The 13,060-nt window shown below is 37.8% G+C and overlaps 1 protein-coding gene across 2 annotated transcripts in view; it reads right to left on the bottom strand.

Moving 5' to 3' along the window:
- The window catches only part of Dhc64C (dynein heavy chain, cytoplasmic), a 353,617-nt gene that overhangs the window by 166,464 nt on the left and 174,093 nt on the right, over positions 1–13,060 (bottom strand). For both annotated transcript variants that reach the window (XM_067155359.2, XM_067155358.2), the window contains exons 37-39: positions 9,962–10,139; positions 9,609–9,812; positions 1,445–1,602 (exon numbers count right to left, since the gene is read on the bottom strand). In XM_067155359.2, coding sequence (XP_067011460.2) covers positions 1,445–1,602; positions 9,609–9,812; positions 9,962–10,139 — 540 coding nt within the window. The remainder of the gene's footprint in view (positions 1–1,444; positions 1,603–9,608; positions 9,813–9,961; positions 10,140–13,060) is intronic.

The following is a 13,060-nucleotide window of genomic DNA, read 5'->3' as shown; positions in this document are numbered from 1 at the left end:
AGCATCCCTTTTGAAATTTTACTTACAGGGCAGTATTAAATATAAGAACCTATTTCATTTGTGACATGTATAACCAGTCGGCTCTTCAAACAATCCGAGTACGTATTTTACATTTTTTTTTTGTAAAGTTGTCGCCATGCGCATTTAATTTACATCTGAACAAGGTGGAATACAGAACTTGATTTTAAAAAATATCCAAACGTATACAGTGAAACCATGTTAAGATGTTTCTGCAGGGGACAAGGAAGAAGAACTTGTTAAGTGAGAAAACGTACTAACGAATGCACAAATAAAAACTATCCAACAGGGATATGGAAACACTAGATAAAAATTTTTCCTCTAACATGAGAGCATTTTACGTCATACATCTGCGGGTATAGTGAAAACTATATCTACCATTTCTAAAGATGAGAGGAAAGTATTAAAAGGAGTGAAAAACATGAGGCAACAAATATGAAAACCTCTTCTGCTGGGGATTATAAAATAACAAGTACCGGTACACCGAACAAATATGTAAACATATGCATAGGGGCCAACAAAAATAACAAAGTATTATTGTGGATCACACTCTTTCTAAAACAAATGTTAACAGAAGCCTTTTATTTCAGAGCAGTGGGTTATTAGACATTATTTTCTGGTCACACTCTCAGACAATGAATTGGAGGTTACACTCAGCCATGTGCAGCTGCGAGGAATTACTTTGGCCACCATTTTGAATCAAACAAAACTTCGAGCAACTTGAGTGATCAAGTCGAAACTCAAAGGTGCGAGTTTCAACATTCGTGACCTCTGCACGCTTATGCCAGCCCACTTTCTGACAGATTTTAATTTTGTCTTCATTAAGTTATTAAGGAATTTCTCATTTTCTGTATTTTCCGTATCCATAACTAGGTTATCACAAGACAAATATGCACCACGCTAGTCAATTTCACACAATTATGTTCCTAATACAGGTACAGGTTACAGTATCACGCGAAAAATATTAGCCACACTTCACTGTACCACACAACACAAAATACATTTCTACCTTCTGAATGGAATGCAAAATACAAGCACAAACAGGCTCACTCTGCTATTCAGCAATCTCGCTGCTAACCAGCAAGCAAATCTGAACATTCATGAGGTTAACGGCTTGCCCCCCGAAAGTGCAACTTATCCTTTGAACTTCAGGAAGGCTTTTCCCCGTAATCATGCAACTATGGCGATGGCTCTTACTAGAGTTGGAAATCACATTTCTTTCAGAAGGGATGAAAAGTACAGTAACATTTTTCAGGTCTAGAAAAAAATGTGATTGTACGGAGGGTAATAGCGAAAATTCCTGACGTGATAAGCAAGATATTTTTAAATAGACATAATACGATGAGAATCAGGACTTCGAATTTATGACGTGTTAATGAGGAATGCACTAATGAGGTTTCACTGTATATATTTTTTGTATACTAACCTGACTCCCTGATTAAGCATTGAGAAAAGTGAGCTGAGGGCACGTAGACGAGTGAAGTCCATGATGTGTTCCTGCTTCATAGCAAACTCCAGGCAGCGGACGACCAGACCATCAGGGGAGAAGTAAGATTGCAAGATACCAGCAACTTCTCGCTGGACCTAGAAATGAAACATAACAGATCAGAAGAAGAAAGACCATCCAGAGATAATACAGACTTAACAGTGAAATAGATTAAGGAAAGGAAAAGTAAGAAACTTGTGGTTTTATGCAACTTGGCATCGTGATCATAACAATAAAACCATGAGGGTGCGACTTATTTTTTTTAAATCAGTAGCGGATAGACTGTGAGTACCCATATTTTGGTAACAATAAATGTATATAAAACTGATGTAAAGCAATACCTGAAATAGCAGAGAAGAGAGATCTTTCCTTTATGTTTTAACAGGGACCCATCCTTACAAGTATTCTTACTTAAATAAAATAACTGAAATGCGACTTTTAAATATGCCAAATACAGCCATTTTCTGTTTTGCTACTGTTCTTTAATATTTATGGTGAATACATTATGACAATGCCTTGGCTGGCAAGACCTAGTGTTTACAGTGCACTACATCTTCTGCTATTGGCCACAGCAATTTTTTTACTTTCAATGATCTGTCTCAGTCTTATCCTTGGCTTTGAAAACGAAAGTAACTGAGGTATGAGTGATGCTAGTAACGCCATTCCATATGCAGCCAGTCCCTGCTATGAACGGTGTGAAAATGGTGTTCACAGCGTCAGCTGGTGCATGCATTTCAGTGGGCTTGTCAGACTGATCTGTAATAGCAATCTCTTTCTTAGTGAGGAAAGCAACGGGGAAACTACCTCACCCATTTGCCCAGTATGCCTCAGAAGAGGCGCGTGCGCACACGTACACCATGAGAACTGCACTGAATGGATGGATTATTGGATTTCCCATTGGTGGCAGGAAAATATAGAAGTGATGAATCTCTGATTTGATGACACCATACTCACTGCAGTTGATGAAGGAGAAATGACAGAGCTTCTGGACTGTGTCAATTTGGGTTTGCAAAAGACTAAAATTATGGTAGCTGATAGGCCCAGCAAACTGAAATCAATGCCTCCACGGAAGTGAAAACAGTTTCAGAAATGTTTTATCTTGGTGCTATTATAACTAGCAACAACAGTTGTGACAGATCAAGAAGAGGAATGTCATGGCCAAGAACATCATAACTCAACTATCTCATATTTGAAAGTCCCATTCCATTTTAATCAAGCTAAAGACGAGACTAGTTCAAACTCTGTTTATTTTCTGTCTTCCTCTACAGGACTGAAACGTGGACCTTGCAAGCTGCAGACATGAGAAGTATAAATTAGAGATGTGGTGCTAGAGAAGAATGCTTTGCATTCCTTTGCCAGCACTTCATACCAATGGAAAGGACTGAGCATCAATATCAGGTTATCATCAGTGTACTAGCAAAGAATTCTACAGTTCTTTAGGCACATCATGCGGCACACAGAAGTGCTCCTTGAAAAGCCCATAATTTTAAGTAATGTGCCTGGGAAGAGAGAGCATAGATTAGTTTCTACATACTGGACTGAATGCATAAAATGTGCCACCAAGACATCTCTAATAGAAGCAACCCGTTTGGCAGAAGACTGCGAAGGATGGAAACCGATACCAAGAAATATCCTCAAAGATCACGATTCTCAGGATTGAGGGAATTATAAGAAATTTAATTCAAAGAAGAATATCATAACAACAAAGAGAATTATGATCTTTCAAGGGCTAGCAAGAATGTGATTAAGAGCACTGTTTATTAAGTATTCAAAATAACTTGACGTCTACTGTGCCATAGAAACAATGAGTTTGTCAGAGGCTGAAAACAGACAGATGGAGAAGAACTGGAATTGATTAGGAGAGAACAAATCTACTCTAAGATGGCAATGCACAAAGATGTGGAGATTGTCCTCTGCCTTTTGTTATTTCTTTCCAAATTCTCACTCTTTCCACACTGATCTATCATTGTGTTTCTGCTATTTTGTGTTCCTTTCAATGTTCCTACCTTTCTATATTTATTTTTATTTATTTGTCAAAGATTTGAGTTCTATAGTGTTATTATACTCCGCACGGCCTTACTTCTAAATTGAAGTTTCGCAAAACAAATGAGCATCGCCTTCCCTCTGTTGCCAGCGCGCTACGCCCGCGAGAACAGCTGATGCAATATGACCGCGGTAAACAGCCCTTTTAAATTGTAATACAGTACTCAGAAAAACGAATGAATACGGATTTAAAACAAATTCACAAAAACTACACTCTCTAACAATATCTGGCACTAAAAGAGAATATATTATTAACAATAAAAGAGAATGAGGAAATAACACATCACTAACGGCTAATGGCTGGCACAGAAAGGAGGTTATGGCATACAAAGGAAACACTCTACTGATCTCAGAGTCACTGGAACCCTCCAACAATATGAAAAACACACTAAATATTGAAGGAAAATGCAAAAGATTGCGAACCGTACTGAATACCATACGCGCTGAGCGAGATAGGTTAACCACGTGGCGAATGTTAATATTAGAATTGGCAACTAGGTTTCGAGATCGTGCTCTGCCGATATAAATCGATATGAATGGCAGCTTGGGATTGGTTGGATGTCTATGCTTCAGCGCATAACCACCAGGCAGAGCCAAAATCTGCTGAAACGTCAATTTAGAAGTAGAGCCGTACGGAGTATAGTGAATGTTATTTTAATTACAGGCAAGGATGGGGAACAAGCCTCTTAACTATAAATAAGATACTAAACCAATACTTCCATAGGAAATGAGCGGGGAAAAGATTGTAAGAGAATCGCATTCAGGATCACCAATGTCAATACTACAGGATTCAAACTACGGATCTCCAAATGCTTCAACTCCCTTCTGTGCTGGTCCAACTTCCTACTTAATTAAGATGGAGTAGAAATAAAAAATTAAAAGTGCAACTGGAAAAGGTTATAAAAAGAGAATCTAGGGGTTCAGATATTAAAACGTGTAGGAAATTGCCTCAAGATCAACGAATAAAGAAATACGCAAGAGCTAGAAGTATGGAATAAAAAAAGTTGGCCAATGCACCAAAATTCTCTGCAAACCCAGATACAGAGAAGTGAAAAATGTAAGATACATGATATGGTTGGATTGACAAAACTATAGACACTTCTGGAAGTACTGCAACTGGAAATTGAGCAGAAAAACTAAAACCATGATGAATATAAGACCAAATGTGAGGACTCTGCCATTATAGCATGGTAGTTTGTGGTCCCGCCACTGCAAGCACTGCAAGCGATTATATCCAACACGTGCTCCAGTAGTTCCGGCAAGCAGGGTATAGAAAAGTGCAGGAGACGTTACTGCGCAAGATATCTCAGTGAATAAGTTGAATTTTCTTTGCTTTCTGTTCTTAAATTCAGTTCAGTGTGTGTTGTGTACTTCAAGCATGTATTTTATGCGGCTTGATTAATTTAATAGTTCAGCATGCCGTATCGTTTTGTGCCTGGCGTAAGTCAGACTATGGTAGAGTAGTTGATGATATGCAATTTTTTTCATCACCGAAGGATAGAAATCAATTTGAAAATGGGACAGAGCTATTGCACAGAAGGATACCAAGTTAACGCGTATTAGCAGAATTTCTCCTGTCAATTTCCCTGATGATTTGGTAAAATCACATAATTTTATTTTGAATGGTGAAAAAATGGATATCTCTTGTGTAAGATGGAAATCACAACTAGGAGCAGTTACATTTTCCCTAATTTGCCAAAATACCTTTCAAGTGAGATTAAGTCCCATGAAACCCCCAACGGGAAAAAAGAACCTAGACATCATCAGGAAAAGAAGAAAGATTAAGGATGGGAGTGCAGCGGTGAATAGGGAATTAAAAGGTCAGTCTAATATTGCTCAAAATTTGGGTCATTCTAGTGTACTTTCTGATGACAAAAGATAATTTAATTTCGTGTGGCTATTTCTAGCCGAGTGCAGCCCTTGTAAGGCAGACCCTCCGGTGAGGGTGGGCGGCATCTGCCATGTGTAGGTAACTGCGTGTTATTGTGGTGGAGGAGTGTTATGTGTGGTGTGTGAGATGCAGGGATGTTGGGGACAGCACAAACACCCAGCCCCCGGGCCACTGGAATTAACCAATGATTGTTAAAATCCCCGACCCGGCCGGGAATCGAACCCAGGACCCTCTGAACCGACGGCCAGGACGCTGACCATTCAGCCAACGAGTCGGACATGACAAAAGATAATCACTCAAAAGGCACCTAAGTTTATACAAGGAGTATTTTATTATGCCACTTAATCAATACAATCCACTGTTGCGTGGTTAATGAGCATAGAAACTACCAAATTAAAAGGTGCAGTTTTGCCCCTCTCTTACTGGGCATCATCAGCCTTATTCAATCCTAAAACAAACATTAGTCTGAGGAATAACGCAAGCTTTCGAAAGTCCAGTAACAGACAAACTGAGTAAGTGGGTGTTTGTTTTAATATGCTGGGAGTTGTGTGCTATTTATCTATATATGTACACTCCAGTAACCTGTGCTTTCTGCAACATGTGATGAGAATAATGACTTGTAAGAAATGCTAATCAAAATTTTATTTGAGCTAGATCCAGTCACTCAGCAAAATCAAGAATTTATTTGCTGGAGAAGCAGGTTAGAAATACATCATCATCATCATAATTGACCAACTCCAGTTTCCCAAGTGTGGTATACGAGCCCCTTCCATTCTGTTTGGCGTATGAACCATTCTTCATTCACAATCCGCTCCCAATCCTGACCTCCCTCCTCTACATCCTTCTTCACTCTGTCCATTTTTCTCTAGGTCTGCCCACTAGTCTCTTTCCCCTTATTTCTCTTTTACTCCTTTCTTGCAGACCTATTGGCACATTCTTTTCACATGACCAAACCACTTCAGTCTTGCCTTTTGGACCTTCTGGAGTAAGGAGTCTTCTAGTCCTACAACTTTTCTGACTTTTTCATTTCTGATTTTATCCCTCCTGGTCCTCTGGATCATTGTGCGTAGGAACTTCATTTCTGGTGCTTGGAGTTTTGAGTTGTCCTTTCTTGTTAATGTAGCCATTTTTAGGCTGTGTGTGAGGATATGGGTGTAGTATGATTTATACAGTGTCATCTTGGTTTTGAATGGTACTTGTTTATCCCATAGTAGCCGTCTTACTTGGAGGTAAAAATGCATTGCTTTCCTGATTCGACTGTTTACTTCATATTTAGCTAAGTTACCCTTAGACATTACACTACCCAAGTACTTAAATTCTGTGACACTGTCCAGCTGGGTGCCATTTAGAATGATTTCTAACTGATTGTCACCCTTCTGTACCTTCAACACCACCATTTTAGCCTTGTTGATTTTTAATCCATATCTCTCAAACTTCTGACTCCACCCGCGCAGTCTCTCTTCCACATCTTTTTTAGTTACCCCAAATTACTACATCTGCAAATGCAAATGCTTTTAAGTCTTGATGCCCCTTTAGCGCCTTTAATATGGTATCCATTACAATGAAAAATAATAGGGGCGACAAAGCACTACCTTGTTGTACTCCCATTTTTGTCTCAAACCAGTCTGATAGTCCAGAATCGACTTGTGCACAGCTTCTAGTTTTCTCGTAAAGCACCGTAACTTTTTGAAATTAGACTGTCTTGAACTTTGAGCTTTCTCAGGCACTCCCAAATAAGCTCCCTTGGTATGATGTCAAAGAACAGTATATACAAAAGCCTTCTCTTTTTTCCACTGTTTTTCCATTAGCATCCTGACAGCAAATATAAGATCTGTTGTTGATCTTCCCGGCCTAAAGCCATATTGTTCCTCTTCTACAAGTGGTTCTATAATTTCTCGTAATCTACCACTATAATTTTTTCCCATAATTTTTAGTCCATGAGAGAGTAGTGACGCCATGATAGTTAGTACATTTCCGTCTGCTGCCTTTCTTGAATATAGGTACAATTATACCTTTCTTCCAGTCTTATGGGAGGGTATTTTGCTGCTATACTACATTTAGGAGTCTATATAGCCATTGGATTGCTGGGGTTCCTCCTGCTCTCAACATGTCCACATTTAACTCATCTATTCCTGCAGCTTTCCCTTTCTTCATACTTTTAAGGCTCTTCTCTATCTCCAGCCATGTGAATGGTGGCTCCATATTTTTACTGCCTTTCCATTCAGGACCTTGTCAAAGAAGGTCTTGAATTTTCTCCTGATTCCATCTTCCTCTCGTACTAATGAACCACTGTCCTCCTCTATTACCTTGACGTCTTCTAGGTTATTTCGCTTGTTTTTAATTACTCTGTAAAGAAGTTTCTTATTTCCTCTGCTATCCTTTTCCAACTTTTCCACAAACTCATCCTATTTTCTCTCTTTCTCTTCTCTTACTATCCTCTTAGCTGTAAGTTTTTTTCCCTGTAGAGTCCCTGTAGTTTAGTCATTTCTTGGCCACCTGGATCTTGTGCATCTCTTTGCTTTTCTTTGTCTAGCATCTTTTTTGCCCAATTTGTCTCTTTTATAGCCAATCTGACCCTGTCATTCCACCAAGGTGTTTCTTTCTTTCATGGTCGATCCTGTTACTCCCCATAGGTCTTTAGCTTCGCCCACCAAAGTACTTTAAAATTTTTCCATTCTTCTTCTAGTGTATTCATTTTTCCTTTTGGTAAATGTCTCTGTATCCTTATTTTATATTCTTCCTTCAGCTTGGCTTCTTCTAATTTCCAAGCCTTCACTTTATGTTTTCTTTTACTTTTCTTCGTGGTTGTGTTAGCCACATGATTTAGGTCTGCAATCAATCCACGATCACTGTCCATACTCTCGCTGGGGATAACTTTGACATCAGTTACATATTTCCCTCCTCCTTTGTTAGTGATGATACAGTCGATAAGAGACTTATGTTTTTCATCCCAGCTATATCTTGTTATCTTGCAGCTGTCTTGTTTTTGGAAGAAGGTATTTTTGATGATAAATCCATTTCTTCTGCACAAATCAAACAATTGTTTGCTTTCTGCATCCAAACCCATGTGGTCCAATGATTTCCTCATAACCAAATCTGTCTGTCCCAACTTGTGCATATAAGTCCCCAATGATGACATTTTTATCATCAATTACATCTTCTAGATCTTGACAGAATTGTTCCTTCTCTTGAGCACTACATGCAACCTGTGGTGCATATACCTGCATTACCGTGTAATTTATGGACTCCAGCCCCACAGATAATTTAATGATCCTATCATTCTTATAGGATACTTCAGTAATGGCGTCCATCATGTCTTTTGTTATCAGGAAAGCTACACCATTTCTGGCCTCTTCCTCACCTCCATTCCATACTAATCTGTAGCCATCTCCGAATTTTGTTACCTGCCTCTCTCCATTTTGTTCCACTCATTCCCAATATGGATAGATTTTTCCTCTTCATCATATCAGTAAGTTCTTCAGTTTTTCCAGGTTAGAAATACACAGACATTTAATTATAGAGATTAATTATTTAATTAATTAAAAATAAATTCATTTCAGGGAGTTTATTTTTGAGAATAAAATAACCAAAAGGATTTCATAGAAAAAATTTCAGTTGATTCTTTAGGAGCTGGCTGTCTTCAACATGTTATGGATATAATTCCCAGACTTGTTTAACATCTGAAGTGCATATTTTACTTCAGAATGAAGGAAATCTGGCGAGATTTTCAATCTCGAATATCCGCCAAATATTAACGCAAGCTTTTGAAAGTCCAGTAACCGACAAATTGAGTTTGTAAGTGAATATTTCATGGGTGTTTGTTTTCATATGCTGGGAGTTAGGTGCTATTTTTCTGCATATGTACACACCAGTAACCTGTGCTTTCCACAACGTGTGATGAAGGCTGTAGCTCTTACTTCCTGTATAATTTTTTTCATTGTACCTTGCCCTGGTATTTTAATTGTAATCTCTCAGTGTTTTTTAAAAGACTTCAGTTACGGAGTAATAAGTTTCCTCTGGCATCATTCCTAAGACCAGCTGATCAGTACTGTGGAGCTTGCCTGGTGGGGCGTGCTTGAACTTGAGGAGTCCTCACACTTGTTCTTATATTCGTCATGCTAAAACTACATGCAAGTATTTCCGACCTCATACTTCTTGTAAATACATTACCTGCAATGCTGGTGACAAAACATCTTCCTTCGATTCGGGCTTCTTGCCAAACCCAGCGTCCTCATCACCTTCTTCCAGAGGAATGTTGCGCAGGCGTGACATGTAGTTCTCGAAGATCATCTCTGTGGATAGCACATCCTCTGAGAACCACACCATTCCACATCGGGACACAGTAGCCAGGGTGGCATACTTCAAGTCTTGGACCTAATGCAACAAAATGGGGTTTAAAAATGTTCAAGAATACAATTTCAAGTTTATACTTTCTGGAAGAGTTTCTTAAGTACAAAGCAAGCAAGCTTTTACTAGTGCTGCTAATATGGCTTTTGATTTCCTAATTTACCCCGGTAACTTACCTCAAACATGACTCGTACATTTGGTGGCAAGGACAAGCGCTCGCCATTTGGCAGTGTCAACAGCTTGTTGTCATCCAGCACTGAGTTAAGGTTTTCAACCCATTCTGGATCTACATCACCATCAAAGATTATCCACTGGCGTTTGTTGATCTCGCCACGCACATTGTCAATGATCTTCCTACAATCAATTACCAAAACAATTATGCAATGAACAGACTTCACTCTTACATACGATCAACTGCAATATTTTTGGAAGTTGTATGAACACACAATAATGGCATACTGATTTCATCTTAAGGTGGCACTAAGTTCAGTTTGGGTGAAAAATAACACAATTCATTGTATACCATGGATTCACACTAAGCCTGATTTTATTTTTTAATAATTTAATTATCCTGCAAAATCAAATATAGCAAAATTGTTGTTTCAATTTTGCTGACCTTTTACAATGGCCATTTCCCACAACTTTCATTTTTATACACATAAGTAGGGCTCGGATGATTAAGACCTACAAATAGCCCAAATAAGCAAGCAAATATAAACTCAAAAGTGATGAAATATGATGCAAAAATGACAAATGAAAAATGACCCTAAAATGATTAATCTAAATATGGCCATTTTAAAATAAGTTATAAATCGAAACAGCAATTCCTTTGATACACATTTGTTAATAATTCTTTATTCTCACTTTCATATTGATTTTCTGAATATACATGTTTAGCAGTTATTCACAGTCTACTGTCCTCAATTCACTTATCAAACATTTGTGAATACATACCTATAAATTCTAACCACACCCAGGCGACTGGAGTGGAACATTGATGATGATTAAAGCACAAAGTTCGCTAAGATTATCATATCACACAACATTATAAAAGTCAAAACATGTTTGCACCCTTCATTGGTGGTTTGAAATATGAGAAAATTAGAAATCAATCTATTTTTTAAATACTTTTAGATGTTTAAGCCCAGATTACATTAACATTACTCAAATGCGTTAAAGTTTAAATTGAGGACCTCAAAATTAATTAAGTAGATGTCTTTCGATACTTAGCACACGGGGGCGAAACGCTGCCAACCAGGAATGAGTTAGCTGGAAAATTTATTATGTCCAATAACGGACCATTTATATTGGTATTATAAATTTACTCATTCGGGACAAATGTTTCACGTTCCCTATGGGAATCAACATCTATATCACATTACGGTAGGGCAAATAGAGCAAACTCCCATAACTTTTTCATTCTTCTCCGTGGGTGGTACTGAAGTGTATGACAAGATTCATCTTCAAAGCATCAGGTGCGAAACACCTCAGATTATCACTTAACACATTCTTGTAAGAAGAGAAGCTCTTTTCTACATCTCAAGACAATATAAAATCACTGCTGTCGAGTATGCACTCATCTTGAAATGTAATGGTACCTTCTACTCGAAGAACATTATTTATCTTCCACACACAGCATAATCCATCACTTCGATTAAGCATGTTTTGAAGATTCTGTTTTTCACTGACGCCAACTATTCCATGTGATTGTTGTACAGAAATCTCAACACTTCTCACAATTTAAATACTTGCATGAATTTCTAAGCTAGCAGCTTCTAAATGAGTTATTGCACTCTATATAGTTCCAAAGTTCGACTTAATATATGCCAGACTTTCTGACAAACTGTTGGAAAAAAATCCCTGTGCAATACTGATACTGATAGAAGAGACAGAGTATTCTACTTGTATTAACTACAGATGTGACACGGAAAAGCAGTTTTGTGAATACTATTTCTTGTTTGGAAAGTTAACGATGATTTTGCACAGCTACAGCTGTCGCCAAACTACCGAAATATGACAGAAATATGACCTTTCTATGAAAATAGCTCAAAATATGACCTCAAGAAAAAAAAGCCAAAATATGCATTTATATGACAAATAAAAATCACTTGTGACGATAATCACCGGACTTGCAACAAAATTCAATCAGGCAAGAAGATAGAGACAAAGAAAAAACATGGCTTTTTCTAAAACATCCAAGCCCTACACATAAAGTACATTATCTCAGAGAAATAAATGATAAAGAAATGTATAACTTAAGAATATTTTCCTCAATTGTAACATTTTTGAAAGAAAGAGAAACTGAACGGAAACTTCAAACACAATACCGAGAATGTTCCATTGGGGTGTAAGGTGTGCGTGCATTCTTCTCTGTGTATGCCTAAATTTGGAAACTACTTTAAATGAATAAGCTTAAAATGTACCTTTTGCTGAAAGTTTAAGGCTTGAAATGTTGGCAACAGTGAAGGATGTTTTCTTTCAGAATGTTAACGACAGTGGCCCAGTTCATTCAACCTCAGTTAACATTTAACTGCACGTTAAAATAATTTAACAGTGAACTTAACCAAATTAGCATTTAATCAACATTGGTCAAGACTAACAATCTGTTAAACTCTCAGTTAACTTAACCGTCCAGGTTCGAGCAGTTAAATTCCATTAGCTCAAAACATGGCAGGTGCATTAGATGCAGAACTTCTGTATCTTGAATATTTGGAAAATGATCGGCCTTTTCCAGAAAGAGTTAGAAACAGAAAAGATTATTTTTGTGCAGTTGTTTCATTTGCCTGATCGTACGTTGGCTAACGTCAATATGCACATTGAATTCACTACAAATTTTCTGCCAAGCGTCACTTTTAGCTCTGAGCACGAATCCATTAGTTTGCTTACTTTTTATAAGTACATACTTGGAAATAATTTCCAAAAGAAGAGAAATTTGAACCACGAATTCTCTTCTTGGCTTTTTCCATACTGGTCTAGACAGTAATATAAAATTCACAGTGAAGACAAAAAATTTGAATAAATGTTAACTTCACGTGCCTTGGTTTACTGTACAGCTGTATTCAAACAAAAGTGCATCGGAGTGCGCTCAAAAACTGGAGGGTTCTACCACTGCCTTCTAGATTCTCAATGATTGCGATTCTTATGAGAGTTAACATAGTGTTAGCTAACAGTTCCCAGGAAATGTTTGGATAAACAGAAGAATCTTACATGCCGCTAAATATTTAACTCCAAGTAAACAAACAGTGCGTTAGTGTTCTTTTAAATGAGATTGAATA

The sequence above is a fragment of the Anabrus simplex genome, chromosome 11 (assembly GCF_040414725.1).
Source record: "Anabrus simplex isolate iqAnaSimp1 chromosome 11, ASM4041472v1, whole genome shotgun sequence".
NCBI classification, from domain to species: domain Eukaryota; kingdom Metazoa; phylum Arthropoda; class Insecta; order Orthoptera; family Tettigoniidae; genus Anabrus; species Anabrus simplex.
Note: the sequence above shows the minus strand (reverse complement) of the source record. Positions and strands in the feature narration are given on the sequence as shown.